The sequence below is a fragment of the Lycorma delicatula genome, chromosome 8 (genome assembly GCF_047948215.1).
Source record: "Lycorma delicatula isolate Av1 chromosome 8, ASM4794821v1, whole genome shotgun sequence".
Taxonomy (NCBI): Eukaryota; Metazoa; Arthropoda; class Insecta; order Hemiptera; family Fulgoridae; genus Lycorma; species Lycorma delicatula.
The window spans coordinates 13,897,573-13,921,244 of NC_134462.1; the positions used below are offsets into that span (position 1 = coordinate 13,897,573).

At 30.2% G+C, this 23,672-nt stretch overlaps 2 protein-coding genes across 2 annotated transcripts in view; both read right to left on the bottom strand.

Moving 5' to 3' along the window:
* The window catches only part of LOC142329127 (uncharacterized), a 134,932-nt gene that overhangs the window by 43,575 nt on the left and 67,685 nt on the right, over positions 1–23,672 (bottom strand). The gene's annotated exons all lie outside the window — the stretch shown is intronic.
* Positions 539–21,881, bottom strand: LOC142329601 (2-(3-amino-3-carboxypropyl)histidine synthase subunit 2-like). Its single transcript, XM_075374312.1, has 8 exons — positions 21,054–21,881; positions 19,256–19,368; positions 16,449–16,675; positions 13,150–13,386; positions 10,654–10,907; positions 7,555–7,714; positions 3,269–3,455; positions 539–1,849 (listed from the first exon to the last, which is right to left on the bottom strand). Exons 1-8 carry the CDS (start codon positions 21,201–21,203, stop codon positions 1,732–1,734), a joined length of 1,446 nt encoding a protein of 481 aa, XP_075230427.1. The 5' UTR covers positions 21,204–21,881; the 3' UTR covers positions 539–1,731.

Here is a 23,672-nt window from a genome sequence, read left to right on the forward strand (position 1 = left end):
ACCTTCAGTATTAATTCATCTCTGATCAAATGAGCCAATTTATAGCTTGAAAACTTTAAAACACCAATAACAAAAAATAAACTCTTTAAAGAAAACAAAAAACTCTAAAAATTAAAATGTAAAAAAAAATCCTAACACTATAACTAATGTATTGTAAAATTTATAAGTAGCAGTTAAAAAATAGTATAACGGACAGCACTCAAGAAAGCTGAACAGCTACTGACTATTGTATCTAATGCTTGAAGGAACGTAACAGGATGAGCAAGTCTATTGTTTCAACACACAGGGAAGGAAGCATGTTTGCTGTTCATAAGATTTACGATACATTAGCTTTCTGGAGTTAACAACATACCAGAAATACATTGATAAAAAAACCATATAGAAGATACTTTCAAAACAGATTAATTCTGAAACTTCAATTCTTCTTATTTTAGAAGATTATGGTCTTTAGACACTAGATATAAAACATGAACGGAGAATTTTAACAGTAAGACATAACACAATTAAATTCTAAACTTTGAACATAAATGTTGTAAAATTAATGAACTTTATTTTATAACAAGACAATTACAGAAAACATTTTATTTAATACAAGTTTAATTATAAACGAGATACATTTTTAAAGCATAAAAGGTAAAATCATTTAAAGAATTATTTTTAGCACAACAAAGAGCAGCACGACAGTTGAAACTGGTTGATTATAGATAAGAACAATGCACCTATCTATACTTATTATCCTTATTATGGATGGATTAATATAACGTGTAATCATTTTATTACATACGAGGCACGTTATTTCGATCAGATATTGGAACAAAAAGGTGATAAAATATTGGAGATCGCCTACTTACCATCAAGCTGAATTTGATGTAATTTTTTTTTTGTCTTCAGTCATTTGACTGGTTTGATGCAGCTCTCCAAGATTCCCTATCTAGTGCTAGTCATTAATTGATGTAATTAATTTGGGCAAATATAAAAAAATGACATCAATAAATGAAAAGAAATGGTCGGAAAAAAATTTAAATAACTGAATACCAAATTACGGAAAAAGTATTGTGATCATGTTTTTAAGTATTACAGTATTATGGACTATGGACATTATAATACAGTGTTTAAAAGATCTAACTTTTAAATTACTACATTTATCTTATTACAATAAATAACTGAATATTATATAGTTATGAAGGCTAAATATATATCACATGAAATAAATAAAAATAAAGTACACAAAACAAAAACAAATAATTAAATAAAATTAATAAAAACAAATTAAAACTAATAAAAAATAAAAAACAATCACAGAAGAAGCTATTTGTAGTATATAGTTTAGTCAGTATAGTTCCCTCAGTCACGAATAAAATATCCTTTCCCAATATGCATGAAAACTTCACTTACACATTTTTTATTACATTTAAATTTTTTTAATAAATTACATTTTTACAATTAAAATCTATATTTGTTATTATAACAATGAGATTTATAAAAGTTGAACCAAGCCAATATACTTTAATGAAAAAAAATTTAAATATTCTTGAAAATGTAAAAAAAAAAATGGTACAACATTTAAGCTATTTAAGATTTAATAAATCAATAAAATAGGTTTTTCAATTCTTTAACTCTCTGAAGAATTAGTGATGCAAAATTAAAATTTTAAACCTACTTTCCCAATAAGTAAAAGACTTTGTCTGCTTTTTCGATGAGTCACTCATATAATAAATTAGAATTTGTTATTTATTTTGATGCTGAATGAAGTACTTCATCACTGTAAGCTTGAGGAATACCAGAACGACCAGGCACAGATTTTGTAACTGGTACTTGACCAAGTGAAGGATCAAGTCCTTGCCAACTTCTGAAAAACAATCGCAAAAGTTAATTAATAAAAACATTAAAAAAATATATTGCTGAAATTTCAGCTAAGGAAGAAAAAACATTCAGAAATATAAAGGGTAGGGAAAAATGTCTTCATATTTTAATGAAAAAATAAAACAAGGTCTTATTCTCTATATAAACACTTCAAATAAAATTTATTAAACCAAATATAAGACAGATCAACCACCTTTTGCCATTTTTGAGGTAAATTCATAATATTATCACTGCGTGTTTCTGGACGAAAAAATGCGATAATTGAGTTTCACAGGACTCTTTTGAAGTACACTTTATACTGTTAAAAATGTATGTTAAGAGCAAACAAATAGTAATCTTCGACAGTGTAAAATCAAGACTGTACATAGTGGTTACATCAAAACTTCCCAGCCAAGCTCATTCAATTTTCGATACATCACCAATAATGTGTGTTATCTGACACGGTCATGATGAAAGAAAACAACTTTCCTATCAATCAATTCTGGTCACCTTATTTTGATTGCTTAGTGTAATTTTTCCAGTTGTTGACAGCAGAGATTAGGAATCAATCATTTGACCGAGTGGTAGTAAATCATAGTAAACAATTTCTTTCCTATCCCACATACACACAGCATCTCTTTTTTGGCATCAATCCTGGCTTTTCCATAGCAGACTTCACCTTGCTTAAACCACATCATCTTTTCAGTACCAAGGTGATCTATTTTTATTGCCCACGATGATCCATTTCAAATATAGTTTGATTTCATTTTGTTTTACCAGCAATTCAGAGATGAAAATTCGATCCATTAAATTTTTCATTATAAAATCATGTGTCACCCAAAAATCAGGCTTTTTTTTAACCAGCTTCAACAAATGGTTTAAAACGTTTTGTGATCAATGTTTAGTTCTTTACTGAAATCACTACCAACACAAGGTCCATCATTCACATCAAAATTTCCTGATTGAAAATTTCTTGAACCAGCTTTATACCACATTTACTTATACTGCACCATGTACATAACATCAAGCATTTTTTTAGCAGCCTGAGTCACATATTCTTCCTTTTTTTGTAATAGAATTTCAAAATACACTGAATTTTTGTTTTACTTCTCAATGAAAAAAAAATGATCACTTCAAATTTCAAAACAGTGGCCACATTAATTTTTAAATCATTAAGTCTCTATTTTGTATTTTATTAGAAAAAAATCATTAACATTAATTAAAAATAAAATGACATCTCATTTTGTTTATATACATATGCTCAAATATAAGAGAAGAAAAATCGGTTCTACAATTTAAAAATAACCTTACAGGGCACACATATGATTGCATTAAACATACACAAATCCTTCAATGAAATTTAACTAACATGATATAATTTTACACAATTCCAGTCAAATATTAAAAGAAAACAACAATTTTTTACCTGTTTGACAGATTTGAAGATAATTTATCAAGTGGCATATCTGCTCGCAATTGTATAGTGCCATCATCTCCAGATTGAACTGTGATATCCTCAACATCTACATTATAACGAATTTTATTACTTACTAACGACACATCAGGATCTAAATTTGTATTACTTTCTGGCAGTTCTACATAATAATTTCCACCTATAAAATATAAACACAAAAACATAATTAAAAGACTTTACTAACTGACTGTTTACTCGCATACAATAACACTTATTTTCTTAACAACAATAAGCATTTTGGTTTACTTCTGCATTTTTGTTTATTATAACACTGATTTGATTTATTATTCATCCTCATTTGAAGAAAAATCATTGGCCTTTCAAAGATATTTAATTCAATTAAGACAAGAAAATAACTTTTTAATGGGGCAGATAGGAAATGCTGACCCCAGTTTACACTGACTTGCCACCAGATTTAACAATTAATGCTGTTAGTGATAAAACTGTTCACATAATTGTGGTTATGAAAAAACAGCAATGTACAGTCATGTTGGCAGTACTTGAAGACAGCAAAAAAAATTCCACCATTTATTGTGTTTTAGAGAAAAACCCTTCCAAAAAGTGAAAAATTACCTCCTGATGTCATTAAGTGCCAAGAAAAAGAATGGATAAATAACGTGCTAGTTTTAGAGTGGGTAAAATGTGTGTGTGAGAGGACACACGTTTTACCCACTCTAAAATTTTAAAAATTTTCAGTGATGGGACAGTTTCTGTAGATATGTAACAGATAATTTGAAAAAATAATACTTTTAGAAAAGTAAAACAGTGCAAGTTTGTATTCTACTGGAATGACGTCACTACCTCAGCCATTCAATGTTTGTATTAATTGGCCTTTCCAAGCTCATTTGAAACATTTTTATTAAAAGTGGATGGCAACTACAGTTCTGTACTAGTACAGAAAGACTGAAAAAGCACAGTTTGACATAAATACGCGAATGGATCTAGGCTGCATGGTATCTTACTTCATATGATTAGGTGGTGTAAAGCTTCAAGAAATACTGCATTTCTAGTTGGAAGTGAAGACTACTGTTTGGAAAATGAAGACGAATCATGCCCCTGCTGAAATCATGCCCCTCCTTCTTCAGATTTACTGTATTAGTTTTGAATTTGCTTGTCTTTTAAAATGATTGTAGGATGTTGCTACAATAAACTCTTTGTTCTTTTTCTGTTTCAGATGTTGCCTATGTGTATTTCCATATTTTTTACAGTATTTATCAATGTAACATAATTTTTTTACATAATGTAGTATTTAATGACAATTTACTTTTAAAATACATATTTTATTATTTTATTTTTATTGCACAAAAAATAAATAGAGATCAAATGAAAATTTTACGTTTTACCTTTTTTCCCAAAAACTAAACCTTAATTTTCAGGTGCCTATTATATGCAAGGGCGCAAAAGACAAGGGTGTATGCAAGTTACAGTAATTAAATATGTAATTTTTCAAATAAATTACACCAATGTTTTTTTTAACATTTATTTTTTATAAAATAAATTAATTTTATATATATACAAAGGCTGTCCCAATATAACTATCAGTAGGACTCACATTTCCAAACAATGATATCAAGAGATCCAACAGTGATATAGGAATGTAGTACAACTCATAGAGTGGACTATGAAGTAGTTTAGATGGAGAGAGAATTCTCACTGTTATGTACATTTGAAAAAGTACATACACTTAACCACACTGTTGTATATTTACAACAATTATTCAATACACAAATCACTCTCATTACCTTTCACCGCTTGACTGCAGAAGAAATTCTGGACTTAAAAGAGTTAAGGAAGAGGTTAGCCAACTACTATATAAGGAGTGTCTTGTTGGGAGTAAAACACAGATGATGAGAAAGGACTGATTTAAGCTTTTGAGATGTGAATATGGAGAACGATGGGGAAAAAAATATGAACAGATAAAATGGTGACTGATAAAATAATGAACAGGATTAAAGAAGAAAGAGCACTAATGCAAGAAGAGTACAAAAGAAAAGAAAATGGTTAGGACATGTGGTTAGAAGAAGTGGAATCTTGACAATGCTTTGAAAGAGTTAGTAAAAAGAGAAAGGAAGCAAGAAAGAAGAAGGATGAAGATAATAAAGAAGGTGAACTAGAAGCTACAAAGTGATGAAGGGGAAGGTGATCAAGGACAGAAATGGATGAAGACAATGATGGTGTAAGGATCCTGCCACAGAACACCAGTTGATGATGATGATGATAAACACATTTTTAGACTCTTTCTAAACTGGAAACCACTGACTGGGATACCAATAAAGTGGTTTACAGAATTAAAAGCAGATAAATGTCTGCTTTCACAGTTTTTCATATTAAAGGGGAACTTCTTTAATATAGATGGAATTGGGGAAAACAATTACTTATTACAGGGCTCAATTAGTTTTTCAGTAGATATCACAAATTAAGTATTAAATAAGACTGTAATGAACTTAAGATTCTGATGATGATAATTAAAAAATAATCCAGTTTCATCATTGCTGTTCTTTGTGTTGTAGATATGGGTCCATGGGGAAAAAACTATCCAAACTTTATACACATAGTAGCTAATAACTTAAGCAATAATCATAACTGATTAATACATAATACCTTAATCATACCTTAATACTAATAACTAAATCATTATTGATTATTTTAAAAATATTAATCAAGGTGACTTCATATCAATATAATGCTGAGTTCTTGCTATAACACTCCACTGCAAAATATTAAAAATTTGTTTAAAACTATTACATTAGTGGATACATGACTTAATGATGTGTAATGAGTGAAGGAAAAGTTAGACAATGGTGTAATACTTTAAAAATGGCTGTCCAAATGTGCATGACGAAGAGCAGAGCGGAGAGCCCAGTATTCAGATCGACAAAAATCATTGAACAAGTGAACCGAAAATTGCAATGTGATCGGTGATTGATGATTAGCTGATCGATTTCCGCATGTTAGAAGCACCTCTAACTACAAGATTTCACAGAAAAGCTTGAATATCACAAATTATGTACAATGCTCACAACCAAAAGAGCAAAGAATGTGCAGTAGATGAGCATTTTGGACCACTATTGCTATTGACAAGATAGATGATTTTTTTCCCACACTGTTATGGGCGACGAGACATGGATATTCTACACCAACACAGAATCTAAACAACAGTCAATGCAGTGGCGCCATTCAAGTTCCCCAAAACCGAAGAAGTTTAAGCTATCTCTGTATTCAGTTGAAAAATGTTTGCAACTGCTTTTTGGGACGAAAAGGGCAATTTTGGATGAAATCAACCAATTTTGGTTGACTTCATGGAATATGGATCAACAATTACAGCTGATATTTACTGCAAAATATTCTCACCAAACTGAAACGTGCAATCCAAAATTGATGATATGGAAACTATAGTCCAGCATAGTTCTCCTTTCACGACTAACATGTGTCCTCACACCGCTACCTTAACCAAGAAGATTCAAGATTTTCATTGGGAATTTTTTTAACCACCCTCCATATAGTCCTGACCTTCAACCTAGTGACTACTTCCTCTTCTTGCAATTGAATATGTGGCTTGGTGGACAACGGTTTGAAAACAACGAGAAACTCATTTTCAGCTGGTTCAATTTCAGGTGGCGAACTTCTATGCAGAGTAGTTAAAGAAACTGGTGCAGTGTTGCGAAAAGTGTTTAGAACTGAATGGCGATTATGTGGAAAAGTGAAATAGATATATAGTAAAATAAAGTGTAAGTAAAAATTTTTCTCACAAGTTATTTCTTTTAATGACCAACCTTTTACTTTATGAATGTGCCTTGTATATTATGCAAACATGACGGACATCCCTTGATGTTCCTAAAATTCTCACATAAGTTCATCACAAAATTGAAAAGTACATTTCCTTTTATAATTTTGTTTTTTAACATAATTAAATATGTATAATTTGTTCCCTTGGAAAAATGAATAGTGTTGATTGTCTATAATTGACTTGAAGGAAAGAAAGCCTAACAGCAATTAATTTCTCAATATTAATTTTATTCTGGTTGGCAATCCATAACTAATACTGACTGATGATAACAATAGATGAATTTTTTGTAGCGTGTGAAAAATGCCATGCCAGGACTTGAAACAAATACTTCTGGATGAAAGACAAATCACTCCACTACAGAGATCAGCCCTTTTATGAATGAAATATTTTGTGATTAAGTTATTTAAAAATAATAATTATTTCCAAAATACAGTTAGTTTTGATACGATACCTGGTATAACATCTCTAAAATCACTGGTTGAAATTTCACTCCATGATCTTGCTTCATTCAATGCCATTTCTGCTTCCATTATAGATACAACTGGCTGATAGAAGTCTTTTTTGTTTTCCAGAACTGCTTCAGGACACGATATCATTACATACATTTCTATCTAGAGAGAAGAAAATATGTTTACAAATTATAAATAAAAATAAACTCAGTACAAATGCATGATTAAAAAGTTATTATAAGCACCACACCTATTAAGAGAAATAACAGTTCAATTATGTCTTTATATAAAAAAGACCAGTCTGGCCTCTCTTCACCAAACTCTTGTCTTTACAGTTCTGATACTAAAAGGACTGCAGGTGGTTCCACTTTCATCTGTCTTACAATCTTTTATTTATGCTGGAAGTAGAGGTACATATGATTTTGGGTAACAACTCATCATAATAATTGCCTAAATTAAAATGTATGAAAGAGATTAAAAGAGAGTTTAATCTCTTCATTTCATTTCCACAAATGAAGAGTAGTATTTGAAAACTTGGAATTACTATGAAAATAAACTAGGAGAAAAGAAAAAAGAGAAGAGCCAAAATGGGTGTACAGATTTTAGAGTTAAAACAGAAAATATTTTTAAACCGACACAAAAATTGGGAAGAAGGTAATAGATGTAATGATGGCAAAAGATTTAGATATTATGGAGTTGAATAAAGTTAAGTAACAGGCAAGAGCCAACAGAGAAGTAAAAATTAGATATAGATCACTATGAAGTGATAGAAGATATTGTAGAAATCAGAATGGGTTTAATTGTATAAAGGAGTAAACAAGGTTTGAGTATGAAATAACAAAAGAGATTTGTTTCAACTAGGAGAGAAGAAATTTTCAACAGAAAGATTGGATGAGACAGGTAGCCAAAGTAAAAGAGGACAAAGGTATGATTCACAAGTTTTTCAGGAGTACCTCAACGGATAATTGATTGATTAGTAAATAAGAATCACATCAACAATTAAATTTATGCTATTATTACATAAGATTCACATACATGTGGCAGCAGCTATCTATACTTTTCTGCTTTCTACTAAATTCTACTTTCAAAATAATTCCTTAACTAAAAAAAGTATATACATTTAATTTCAAAAGATTTCTTAAGGACTACTTAATTTCATTAATATTTAAACTATCCTCATATCCTGTCTATAAGTTTTGTATATAGTATTATATCTCCTAATGACAGAAATAACAAAACCAGATATTACTGCTTCATTTTTAAATAAGTGCTCTTTAAGAACTAAGATTAAAGTTAGTTTATAATATGAGGCATGTTCAAAAACTATTCCAAAAACAAGCCGTAAGTTGAAAACTTTGAACTGAGGTGAATAGACAGTACATGCATTACAGCACATTCATGATTTTTCCAGTCTCATCAATTAAGACACTTCTCACAAGTATGTGATTGATTGTTAACATTTGCATGTTACTATATCCCTTGAATCTATGTTAAAATCATAAAAGACAAAAGGTATTCATTTGGAGTTGGTCAATCCACAAAATTAAGTGGTATTTTGTCTTAGAAAGAATAAGAACTGAATAGAAAATTTTTAATCTTTATTAATCAAACTTATCAATCTATGCATTTATTAGTACTGATAAATTTTTTTATATCATAGACAGATTTGAGAAATAAAATTTGCAGTCAGAAAACTAGCAGTAATAAAAGTATTACGAGCTATTTATTAACAAGATTCAAAAAAATTATTATATACAGTTAGCAATGTAATAACCTTATCTATGAAACCAAAAAAGGTATCCTAAAAGGATTTAAATGTAAACTACGTTTAAATTTAAGACATTCGTTTCATTTTTAAAATCCCATGAAAATACAGAAAATAACTGTATGTATGAGTGTATTGTGTGTGTGTGTACGCGCGTGCACATGAGTTTATGAGTGAGTGAGCACGTGTGCACACATGCTTGAGTGAGAGGGGGGAGAGTGAGCAATAAACACTATTGTTTTATCATAGAGTTTGAGAGAAAAATAACACCTTTACCCTGTTTTGAAGTTAATCTATGGCTATTACCAAGTACTTGACTAATAATTTTATTTTGATGTAGAAACACTGGTTAAAAGCAAAAACTGGACAAAACTATTTTTTATTTTCCTAAAGTGTACGTTGCAATCTGTTCAACTATTGAACAATTAGCCAAGTCCCAATGAGATCAGGATGGTAAGTATGACATAAATGAGGAGTAGTGTTCTACAGACTTAGGCCGACCTTTCCTGAGATGTGCGATTATTAATTGAACCCAACCACCAAAACACACTGGTATCCACCCTATTTTACTAGGATTACTAGGAAATTTTACTAAGATTTGAACCTTAGAACCTTTGACTTGAAAATCTGCTATTAAACAACTGATTTGCAATGAAGAATTTACCATTAAACTGGTGGAAATAACTATAACAATTAGTTATCATTCTCATTTTAAAAAAAAAATATTTTTTTGGTTGAACAACAAATGACAGATGTAGCACATGAAGTTGCAGACTTATTCTTTTATGAATTCATGAAATGGATGAAACATTTAAATGGAAAACTAAAAACTCAATACAATAGAATTCCAGATGTTTAAATACGGTTAAACTTCAGATGACAGTGACTAATGTAATGTAGGTTTTCAGACACAAAATCCAGAGGTTCACTCGCCTTCTGTTTTTCTGTTGCAGTGTGAATAGGATGGCCAGATCAGTCTTTATCAACAACTATTGAGTGGTCTTGCGAGAATTTATCAATTCAACTGTGTACTGTTTTACAATGCAATTCACAATTTATAAAATAACTGTGAGGTAAATTTACACTGAACATTACTATAAGTGTAAGTGAATCAATTTTAATATCACTAAACTATTTTAAAATTACTATCATTAGATAGTACATTACATCTTCTGCAACCTAAATGATTCGGCAACAATTAGAACCTCTTGACAATATCTAACTGTTTCTAGTATCCTGGAAACTGAAAAATATGAGTAAGTCTAAAGTGCCAACATTAAAAGCCTTGTTTAATAAACAAATTACCTTAGATGAGAAGAATTTTTATGTTACTAACCTCTGGGAAATTAGCCAATTTTGCTACAGTTGGTTTACCGATTGAAATTACATAACATTTTTTCCCTTTTCTTCTTATAAGAGTAGAAACTCTTCTGATTGCTTCTAAAAACCCATTTACACCAAGCGTTCCTACAATTATACCGACAGTTTTTGCATCTCTCAATTTCTCAATAAAATACCAACAACGCTGCAAAGTTTTTCCAATATCAACAGGTTCCAACTGGCCATTTCCAGAGTAACAATATATATTTCCTGTAAAATAAAACAAAATAACACAAATATATCACTTGCAATAGTTTCACTTTATATTAAGATAAAATTCCTTGAACCATGTGATGGCAAGTAATGCATGGTGGAAATAAATTAATTCTATCACACTACCTGTGCCCCAAAACGCACAGACCATTTCCTGGTAGAGTAAGCTTCTGCAAAAAAAAGCACTAAAGGAACTAGTCATGTGCCCGATAAATTGCTGGATTAATTCACCAGAAAAACTATTCTCATAATAGGATATTCAAGGCTCATATGATATATTTCAAATTATACCTACTTAAAAAAATCAGAAAAGTTCATATGAATACATGAACAAAATGCAATAAGTACAACTGAGAATAAGTTGATCTGAATTTTTAGAAATAATAATAGAATTTAAGAAAAGGGTTATAGAGGTAAGAATTTTAGAGGTAACTCTAATTATTAGGTGAGAAGTAAGGCTTAAACTAACAATGTATTACATTTTACAGAGTAATTTTTCATAAGTGATATTTTGAGTCGCTGACTAAAACATATTCAGAAAGATAGACGTGGTTCCAAGAATAACATTAATAAAGTTAACTTCATAGATCTTTACTTTTTAGATCAAATTCTATTTTAATATTTGATTTACCAAAATCAAATGAACTGTTCTCAGAACATCAGCAATTAAATAAATAATTATACTCATAATTTTATTGGGAAAATGAGTGGTAAATTTTTTTGTACTGTTGTCTTCTATAATTTCCTAAAATTGCATTTTATTTACAAAATCTTTTTGCATTTCACGCAAAACTGAAGCAAAAGCATGATGTTTCAATTTGTAAACATTATCAAGTTAGCCCATTACCTCAATTTGGGTCTGTTTGTATAGGATTATGGTTGGGCAATAACTTTGTTTACAAAAAAAAACTTGAAAAATAAAATTATTTAGAGCAGGTTAGCTCAAATTAAAATCAAATTTTTACCAATGGTCTGACCTCTTTTGATGACATACACAAAACAAGCCAGTAGCACAGAAAGGTCCAGTTTTGAAAGTACAGTGTTTAGAAAAGTAATGACATATTCATTGGTTTAGCTAATACTGGAAAAAGGTAGGTAGTTTGAATTACTTAATTCATCATTTATATTTAAATAATTTCTTTTTCAATTGGATATTAATTAGAGAAATAATATAACATTATTAATATCTTATTACAATAAAATAAGAGAAACATTTATTAGCTGCAAAATGCCAATTTGAAATAAACTCATTGGCTTAGTACAATTTGATTGTAATTCTATGTGAAACAATATAATGATTTTTAAACAATATATTAATTTATACCTAATATAAATACAGACACATGTTTGGATGACATACTTAAGGTCTATATATGTTTTTCCTTAACATATCTGAACATTTTATTCATAATTCAAAATTTTATGGTAAGTGGTATGAAAATGAGATCTTAAAAACAATTTTGATCATTTCTTCAACTGAAAACAAACAATAATTAGAAAAAATTACAATACCTATAACAATACAAACATTTTCTTTAGTTAGTAACTGTTTGAAAATGTTGAACACATATTATGGAACATGAAAATGAAAAGTAATCTGTTTAAATTAATAGTAATTATTAATTTAAATTTTTAAATAATGTAATAACATTACAATAACATTGAATGAAAGAGGGCTATTCAAAATGGTGACATCACTCCAACAAAAATGTGATGAGAGAGTATGTTGATTACTGAATGAAAATTTATTTCAGAAGCAACAAAAAGACTGTGTTGTGTATAAGAGTGTCTACATAGTACCAGTCCATTCTTAAGCAATTTTTCTTAATTATTTGTCACACATTATACAATGTAGCAAAAAAAAAAATTAATTAAGAAATTATCGTATTAACAATGACAGCTATGAAATAAAATAAGAATAACTCTTGGATAGATAACAACTAAATATAGACAACAAAAACAAGGTAATGGTGAAGTAGCGAATAAGACATGAATGTTATAAGATGAACTGATTCAAACTGTTTAGAATTAAAGAAGCAGCAACTTCACCAAGTACTGCCTCCACATTCTCACAGAACCTACCCAGAAGAAATGGGATCAAAGATAAGAAAAGGAAGAACGAAAAAGGAGAGGATTATCAACCTGGAGAGGAATACAAGTACCACCAGGAATTTGTCCTTTCCAGGATCAAACAGTAAATAATATAGGATCCTTAACAATAAAATAAAATTACACTTACCGCTTAGCGATATGCGAAAATTATAAAGTAATCGTGACTCTTTTGGCCCAATAAACACGATATCTTTTGACTCATTACTATTATGTAGACAATAACCACGTCCTAATTTATAAATAGAATGTTCTGTACCACCACTTAAAAGGCAGCATGTCTTTGAGCATGCGCAACTGTGATTTTTATTTTTAATAGGTTCAGCCATAACAACATCACAGTCAGATAATCCATCACGAATAAATTCTAAACAAGCAAAAACAAACACGCATATTGAAATAAAATACTCTTTCACATGTAGCAAAAGACCTGGTAGTCCAAGTTAATCAGTTGTATAACAAGACAAAATCATATACCAGGTGTACAAAAAAAATGTGTAAGGGTTTTAATTTTTTACACAATATCTTTTGGACGAGGTGTAGAATGTTGTTTTAAGACTAGAATAAAAGAAAAAATATATAAATTTTAGCTTCTACCTTTCCAGTTCACAGTGCCACTAGCAAAGATTGTGACTGAACAGAATCCCCATTCTGTGTTTTGCAGTTTGCTAAATGTGAACCCAGTTACAGTTCAACATGGATTTGTAGAAAGTTTAATTGTGAGCCTTCAAGTGACAATAACATTCATTGATGGTGTAATCTGTATGAAACAACCAGATGTTTATGTAAAAGGAAGAGTACAGGAGGACTGAAGGTGTCTGAAGAAAATGTTGAATATATTGGGAAGTCTTTCCTGGTAGTCATAAAAAATCTGTTAGGAAGACCGGCCATGAACTAGCAATGCCAGTGATGAAACTGTGGAATGTTTTAAGGAAACACTTACATATGCATCCAAACTGTTTATAACAGTTTTGAAGCAACCTGACTGCAAGCTTTGAAGCCTACAGACTACAATGTGTACAGTGACTTCGTAACTGAATGTTACAGTATGAAGATCGTCTTCTGTTTAATAATGAATCAACATTTCATCTTAGTAGAAAAATTAACACATATAATGACCATATCTGGAGATCAGAAAATCCCGATGTACTCCTACAATATGAAAAGGACTTTCCAAAATTAAGTTTACAAACCGACCTTTTTTTAGCTGAAGCAAGTAACTTGCTTACTTGGATATCTACGTATGTGGCTCTTTCCTGGCAACAAGATGATGCACCTCCTCACTAGCACTGTGAACAGGATCGGTCAGCATGGATCCAATGACAAAGCTTGTTTGTGAACCTCCACGGTCACCTGATCTGATCACATGTGATTACTTTATTGGGATCTTGTGTACATGCCTCTATTACCTACAATCTACCCGATTTGAGGAAAGGATTGAACCAGCTGTCATTTCCATTACTCCAGACATGCTAGTTAAAGTATGGGAAAACTCTTCTATGAGCTGGGCATGTGTCCCACATGACGAAAGTGCTCACATTGATCAAATGAAGGGAAAAACTGTGAAAGAATTACTGTCATTTTATTTGCAATTCATTATTGTAGTCTAAGTTAAGAGATATTAAATAACTTTAAAATCATTGATATTCTTTACATACACTCCGTACATACTATGGTTACTGTTACAAAAACACACTGTTATGTTGATTTATACAAACATGAAAAGGAGGAATTCCATTTTTTTTGGAATCCAGTGGCAATTCTCAGTATTTAACTTTTCTTAACTTGTCCTGGTGTTTCAAAAAATTATTGATTGTCACATCAAAAAGTCATTTAGAATAAATTATTCATTCCATTACTTTCATATCTTCATAATTTGTAGTTTACAAACTTCAATTGGTCCATAAGGTATTAAAGGTAATGTTGTTTCTACTCAAAATTTCAATGTAAAGAGTAACAGAACTTAAAAATATGGAGAAATTGGAATAAGGCCTTTTTTCCATTACAATTGTGATTTATCTAGTATACAGTAAACTAAATGTTTTTTTAATTTATTTTTGCATATAAAGGTGGATCAGGAAAAACAAGAAATTTTGAAATAACTATCACCAATGGTAAATATTTTTGCAAGTTTTATTGTTGAAAATTAAAACAATATATACCCCATTAAGGCTGAAATAACAATTTTCAATTTTTGAAAATAATGTCGAGTAGGTGGTGAGATTACATGGTCACCAAAGAACTGTCGAATGGTTATCACTGATGTTCTTGCAGTATGGGCCACGGCACGATCTTGCTGGAACCACAGATATCTGTTTCAGGGAAGTTTTTGAGTTGTTCTGGCACAGAAAATTCACTGTGGGAGAATATTCACAGTCATTGAATATTCACATCTTCAAATATTAGATATATTCACATCTATTCACACATCTTTAAAGAAATATGAACCCCATCAAGCCGCATCACATAAAACACACCAAATGGTAACCTTAAAGCTATGTAAAGACTTATGAGCTACGTAATGTAATTTAAGATTATTAGGGAATCAATATCATTTTTGTTTGTTGACATATCCATTAACATGGAAATGCACTTTGTCCCACATCTACAAATTTTCAATGAAACTAGGGTAGTCATTGATCTTTTTCATCATTTTTTCACAGTCACACCAAAAGGTCCATTGGTTTTAACTGTGCCACAATTTGCATTTTGTATGGAACTGTAAGTCCTGATGGAGTCTTCATGGAGTGGTTGTCTTGTCAAGGTACAAATCTGATAATGTTTATGAGCAAAACATTGAGACTTATTGTGAACGAAATCCAAACAGCTTCAATATTCTCTGAAGTTCTCAGAGTTTATGGAGCTCCTAATGGTTTCTTCTTTAAAGTTGAACCAGTCTCCTCAAAATTCTCAACCTCTGTATTAATCGTATGGCAAGACAGAGCACAATCATGACTTTCTAAATTGTAGTGATACTGAAATTCCCTGTAAGCAGCGTGTGCTGTCACCGTTTTTATAATATGCTTTCATGGCAAATGCACATTGGAAACCAGTCCACCGATCCAAGGCAAGGTTGTTCTCCCTGCCTCAACAACACAGTCATGAAATGCTGCCATTTTACATGGCTGGCTTTACAAACCTTACTTTGTTATAAATATATCTAAAAAATTTGTGAACCTTTTGGACAACCTCATCATAATTATCCAAAAAACTATAAAACACACGTAAAGTCAAATGTTTTTTTCATTTATAATTTCATTAAAAATTGAAAAATAAACACCAATACCCTTGAGAGAAATTATTATAAATAAATTTATAAATTCACTATAATCTATTTCTCAAGTGTCTTAATATTTCATTATATCAAACAGATATTTCTATTAAAATATGAAGACTAATCGCACACAAAATTAATAAAAAAAAACTTACTCATATGATGGCTATAACCAACATCAAAGACTAAAACTAAAACAAACGGAGATTCCACAGCAGAACAATGTTGTCTTATAATCGATACACATTTTGTAACATCAAGAGAATATTTTGGAAATACATAAAACACTGGTAATCGAACTGTAGGACTTAAACAAGTATGTCCAAAATGTATAATACCATCTGCATTTATATGTTCAGCTGCTACTTCATCAACACAACAACTGCAAAGAAACAAAAATGATTATCAATTAGAAAATAATTACACAACTTCAATTAGACAACATTCTCAACTGGAGTCCACAATGATGTATGTTGAAAATAAATTACGTTATATCACTATAAGTAGCACAGTCTTTAAAAATTAGCTATATGAAAAATATACAATAAAAATAAGATGGGGAAATCAAAAATTTAATCACATTTATCATAATCACTTGATCATAAGAGATATTAAACAGCAAAATCACATCTCCTTTCAAGGAATATAATTTTATTTGCCCAATATTTTATTTGCTTGTATGGTTATCATAAAAGTAGCATGTTCAATAAAAAAAAGTAGCAACCAATTTGAAAGTCTTGTTTTTTATGGCCAAAAGATTTAACCCCCATTACAAATTAATTCCCATTTACTTGAAATATATAGTGACATCATAACTAATTATAAGTCATGATTGCAAACTGATGAGTTCCATTCAATAGTAGGCACATTGACATTGACAACAATGCACATGGAAGTGCAAACTACACCACCCATGATTATCTTCAATACTGAGATGAGTGTTTTAATTAGCAACATAGCTTATTGCCAACTTAACACAAATAACAATATTTTTAAGCAGTTTTTTTTATATTGGTATGGCAAAAAAATATCATGATGAAAACAATCACCTCCATCAATGTAGGTTATTGCTGGATTAATCATTTCTTATTAAAAATGAAATGAAATTCAGTTGATATATTATTCCCATCTTCATATGAAAGAGTGTTGAACAATTTCCTCTGTCAGAAAGATGTTGCAGAACAATTTTCTTTTATAACTAAGATGGTATATGCACTAAATACGGACTCACTGACAATGAAATTAATGCAGTAGTATATCTGAAAATAGTGAAGAGACTCTCAGAAGAAAGTCAATTTAAGATGGATGGCCAGCTAAAGGCATTGTATTTTTAAGTGTCAATAAATACCTATCATAGATTTTCAAATGGATGTGATATAGCACATATAGTGGCAGTTGATGTGGTATAGCAGCATCTCCCTAGCAATCTCATCTGGCACCTCGCAAACTTCATTTTTTCAACCTCATGAAAGAGGGCTATTCAAAATGGTGATAACACTCCAACAAAAATGTGATGAGAGGGTATGTTGATTACTGAATGAGAATTTATTTCAGAAGGCAACAAAAATACTGTGTTAAAATCAAGGGGGCATTTACAAATCTATTTCCTGCGTAAGAGTGTCTACATAGTACCAGTCCATTCTTAAGCAATTTTTCTTAATTATTTGTCACACCTTATACAATAAAGCAAAAAAAAAAAAAATTAAGAAATTATTGTATTAACAATGACAGCTATGAAATAAAATAAGAAAAATATAAATCATGTCCACAGAATAATAGCCAGATAGCTAAATATACATTATTATTAACATCTACACACACTACATATATTTACTTGGTAAACTTAGTCGCCATTACACACCAGTTGCTAGAACAAAATAATGGATGAAAGAGGCTGGTTCAACATCTGGATAGTGCTCACTATTTTTTATTGTTTATAATTAATTTTAGGTACTTACGTATTAACACCACCGCAGCTACAGTTTTATTTAAAAACAAAGTAGTCAATCGAATTTCGGTGGAAAATGGGCCAATATAGAGTTTAACATAGATTCAAAACAGTCTCTTTATTAATTTGAATAAATGGTTATTTATATTTATTTATTTTATAAATATAATTTAACCAAACTTAACCTACGCTCGCTAACCTTGACTAATTAACAGGAGTGTTTTGATTAAAATAATACATAATTGCAATAATTACTGAATTTATTAAATAAATACTCAAAAAATTACGGTGTTAATTAGTCAAGGTTAGCGAGCGAAACGAGCGTAGGTTAAATTTGGTTAAATTATATTTATAAAATAAATAAATATAAATAACCATTTATTAAAATTAATAGAGACTGTTCATTTTTCACTGAAATCCGATTGACTACTTTGTTTTTAAATAAAGCTGTAGCTGCAGTGGTGTTAATACGTAAGTACCTAATTTTACTTTGTACACACAAAGTTATTAAAATGTGATGAGACTACCACAATAGAAATATAAAATTGCTTGACAGAAATGAACATTTAGCTTAACATAAAATTAGCTTGATATGATACACATTTCAACTAAACAATAAAAATCATTAATAGTCAAGAGAAAGTAAACTGTTTTGCCACAGAGTTAAAGAACTCCCAGTAGAATGACTATTAGATAGCATTTTTAAACAAGAAGTAAATTTTGGAAAAATTACAAAGGGCTTTACACTTATTTTGAGTTCTATTATTTATTCATAAAATTATAGAAAACTCATACAATTTTTTTTTAATATAAATCACTAACTCTGCAATTAATTAAGAATTTATATGTACAATGTTCAAATTATTGGGAATGTTAACAATTATGAATGACTTAAAACACTAGATTACAAACATCTACGGAAAATTTTATTTTGATAAATATTTTAGCAAAAAAGTTTATTGTATTATATTTAGAACACTCAGCATCATTATAATATTTTTTTAATAAATTTACCTGCCATATGAAGTATCACCTAAGATATACAACTTCCTGCAGATTTGTTTTTCAAGCCATAAAGACACTTCAACAGAATCACAAAGAAGAGAATCAGGAAACTGTAAACATACCTGTTCAAAAAGTGAAAATTAACTAAAAGGTTGTAGTTATTAATTTCTTTATAAAAAAAAATAAAAAAAGGTATTATTTAGAAATCCTCAATATCAGATGAATACTAATCAACTGAAATGCCTGTTTATAGTATCCCGTATCATCTCAACACAAGTTCAATTTTATCACAGTACACTTGGAAAAGATTTAATTAACTAGTTTTACAGTGCAAAAAGCATAAAAGTGCAAAGTAAAAAATGTACGTGACCATAAGTGGAATTCAGGCTAATACAAATTAAATTTTTTTATCACAGAACTTTAAATGGAACTCATTTTTAAAACCATTCTCTGATTTGGTGTACTAAGAAGAAAACAAATTAATGTAAAGATGTAAAAGTATAAGGGCCAGACTGTTACAGTGATAGTTCAAAAAGCACATAAACATTGGAGAGTTTAAGACAGTAACTTCTAGGGTTAAAACATAAAAAATTTAAACAATAAATCTACATCTACAACACTGTGTGATGCATGTACATGTGTTTACTATACCAAATAAGGAGCTCGTGTTTCTATATCTTAAAGAAAGCATAGTAGCTGCGAGCTCTTTGGCAGAGAACTTGAACACTTTTGAACCTGCATGGTAAACATCTATACTATCTGCCACTTTTGATTTATTTATCATCATTTAGTGCAACTGCGTATGTTGTGTGCTGAAATAATGCTACATATAAAAGTTGATTAATGCATTTGTTCTTAATTAATATACCATAGTAGATATAATTAGGGTCAAAAAATACAAGATCTAAATGTCAGAAAGCGGGTTTTAACAGCAGGTGACCCATGCAAGATTAAAGTTTGTACTCTATCATCAATACTATAGACAATTAACTATAAGTTTTGTGAGTTATGGAGACCTGTTCAGTTGCTACTCCATTCTGTGGAAAGAAGTTAAGTTTAAGGTAAGAGTTAAGGTTACACCTTTGGTGGGGGGAGTTTAGGGATAAATTACCAAGGTTTGGCAATACTTAACACCATCTTGTAGGGCACCTAACCGAATTTATGTTTAGGACATTTGAGCGAATTTATGTTTAAATGGAAATGTCACTACAGAGAGAGACTATACTACATGTTCCATTCATGCTAGTAGTCATATGATGACAGTCACCTTACAACCATTAACAGGTGACTCTTGAATCCAACTCTGAGTCTACTAAGGTTAGTTCATAGTTTATTCCTCTCTCCACAAAACTCCAACCTTAACCTTAACCCTAATCTCTCTCCATAGAACCGGATTAGCATCTCAACACATTACCATAACTCAAAAACTAATTACTAATTAACTAGAGTACTGATAAAACTGAAAATTTATTTTCTAAAATTTAGATCTTCTGTTTTTCTGATTCTAAGCATATCTAGAATTTAACTTCAACAAATACTCAATGTGTAATCTGATTGGTAGATATTTTAATCTGATCTATTAAGGTACAGAAGTGGCACTATTAATTTTAAATCACTTGAAACACTCACAACATTAAATAGTATACATGAGAAAGTTTGCAGTATATCAAATGATATGAATACTAACCAACTGTAGCAACTGCAGCTGAACTTATTGACAGAAAAAAAAATTAAATAACAGAGTCTAAATGCTAATAGAATTCACAACCATTGATTACAGATGGAAAAATAATTTAAATCCACCTACCTTTTCTAAATTGTTATCCGTTATCCACTTAACACATTCATCTAAATCATACTTTTCTATTAACTCATTTTCCGAACTACAAATGTCTGGCAACATAACATCCACTTTTCTTTCAATCGCCTCTTCGCTTCTAGTACTAAATCCGGACATGTTAAAAAAATAAAAACAGTAATTCAGTGAATAGTTAATACACACTTTTCAATACATTAACTTATTACTGTTAAAAAGTCTTAAGACGTAATGAGAAAAACACAATTTTGCCGTGAATCTAACACAGATTTTATTATTAAAATAACAAAAGTACATAAAATTACAGCAACAAAATTCGGTGCTTGCTTTCAATATGCAAGAACTAATAAATTTGATTCTTATCACCAAGTGGAAGTCATTATGCCAATAAAAAAAAATTACACAAGAATTATAACAATAATCTATAATTAAAGATAAACATTATTTTCGAGTAAATACTAATAACTATGAATAATTTCCCAAAATGTTTTTATGTTCAAGAATTATAAATCGAAACTACTCAAACACACGTAACCACTTTTCAACAAGATTTATATTAAACTGTGCTGTTCACAATCTACCAGATTTAAACGATCTACTAAGCAACATCAATAAATAGTTCAGTTCTCCAAGATCAGTGGCGTAACCAAGAAACTCAGGACGGGCTATTCTTGTAGAACTTCTGACTGTACATTCCAGTTAATTCAGTGATAAATAACTAAATATCGTATCTATAATTATTTGTTGTGCTACAGGGTAAATGGCCATTAGAAAAAACATACGCATTGTGTAGAGCCAGCAGTACGCTCCTATAATATTCGGTACGAAAGTAAAGCTTGTATTTGAATAATCTTACAAACCACTTGACGGAAAGAATGAGTTTTACTTCCACTTTCCTTGCTCACTTATGTTTTATTCTTAAGAGTTTCAATTTATTTCAAGATATAAAGGATTTTGGAAAATTATAGATAAAATATATCCTATTTCTCTCATATTTCCATAAAATCCAACTTTCAGATTAGAAAAAAACTAATGCTTACTAATAGTTCAAAGCACAGTTTGACCTGTAGTTTAAATAAGTTTTTATTTTCGACCAACGGTTTCAATATGACAGCCATTTAAAGCAAAAGATAATTATTTGGTTCTCCGTAAAGTAGGTATTTTTCAGTCGAACTGTGTCAACAGTATTTTTTCACGGTTCGTACAAATTTTCATAGTTTTAATTCACAATGTGATTGAAAAAAGATTATGGGGATTGATGTAATTACATCCCAATTGTTGGTAATCCCAATCATCTGTAAAAATAGCGTACAATAGGTTTACAGTGTTCTTTACCAAAACATAACTAACCAGTGCAAGGTGTTTAATGTAAGCCTCGACCTTTAAAAACAGCTGTTGAAATTCCCTTCACCTTTACTAGAAAATCTTTCTTTCACAATTCTGTAATAAATTAAAATTATGAAAACATGGTTGTAGCGCACATTAGTATTTTTTTTTTTCCATCTTGTATATTAAAAAAAATTGGACTGGCCATCTGGTCGTTCTAGTAGACGGATTGGGCTAATTTTTTTTTATTCTGTTCAGAATGACCCACATATTCGTCATCGGACCTCAAACTAGAGTCTTCTCTGAGAATCTTAAAAAAATCCTAATTTATTCCTTAATTGAGGAAATTTTCAAGGTTATTACTCGCTTGAAGACTTATGTGATCGGTTCATTCAGAGCAGAATAAAAAAAAAAATCACCCGATCCGTACAATAAAACATCTGGACGGAATGGAAATAGATTTTCAGCACGCATTTTACCTGTAGTAGAAACGAAAAAGAAAAACTTGGGGGTTGGGCGAGACGTTGTAAAATAACAGGTTTTTCGATGATTTTTTAAATACATAATATTACTTTGTAATAATAATGCTGCGGACCAGCAAGAGGAGGCTACTAACCTTTGACCAACAGCCTAAATAGTTATTTCATTAATAATAGACTTACTGAAACTGTCCATCACAAAAACAAAACATAATTTTGAGTACTTCAAACTTGTGTTCTTAAAAAATGTTATTTATAAAGGTGGCTTATAGTGAGACTGATGTCCCATCACACTTTACAATATACTTTGAATTATTCACTTCCAAAACTATAATCGAGTTTTTAGAGGTATTGATTAAATATGAACATATAACTCATGTTACACTACAATCAAGAATGATAATCAGCTATTGTGCTACAAATATGTAAGCCTACCTCATTCATTTATCTGATACATTTGATTTATTGCAATGAATGAATTTGTGATTAATACAAATTTAAGGGAGCCTTTTTTTTTAGCACCTATAGTGTAGATGTAGCCAGAACGCATGGTCAGTATCCAAACTGAATAGAATATTACTATCTTTCTACAAAATCCATGAAAACATTTCTCCAACCCTACTGATCACAAGAGAATTTTTCCACCTCCTGGGAAACTGAAACGATTCCTTTCAAACTAATTATAGGTTGAAATTTGGCCTCAGCTGCCACTTTGAACAGCCAACTTATTAAATAGTTGCTCGTTTCAATATTCAAGTGCCTCTTTACAAATTCGACATAACTGAGACTCGTATAATATAACTCT

Excerpts from the sequence above, each read along its gene's own strand:
- LOC142329601 (XM_075374312.1), bottom strand. The coding sequence starts at position 21,203 with ATGTCCGGATTTAGTACTAGAAGCGAAGAGGCGATTGAAAGAAAAGTG. Across the intron at positions 19,369-21,053 it reads CGGATAACAATTTAGAAAAG|GTATGTTTACAGTTTCCTGA; the intron begins GTAGGTGGATTT and ends CTTTTTGAACAG. Across the intron at positions 10,908-13,149 it reads TTTTCGCATATCGCTAAGCG|GAAATATATATTGTTACTCT; the intron begins GTAAGTGTAATT and ends TTTATTTTACAG.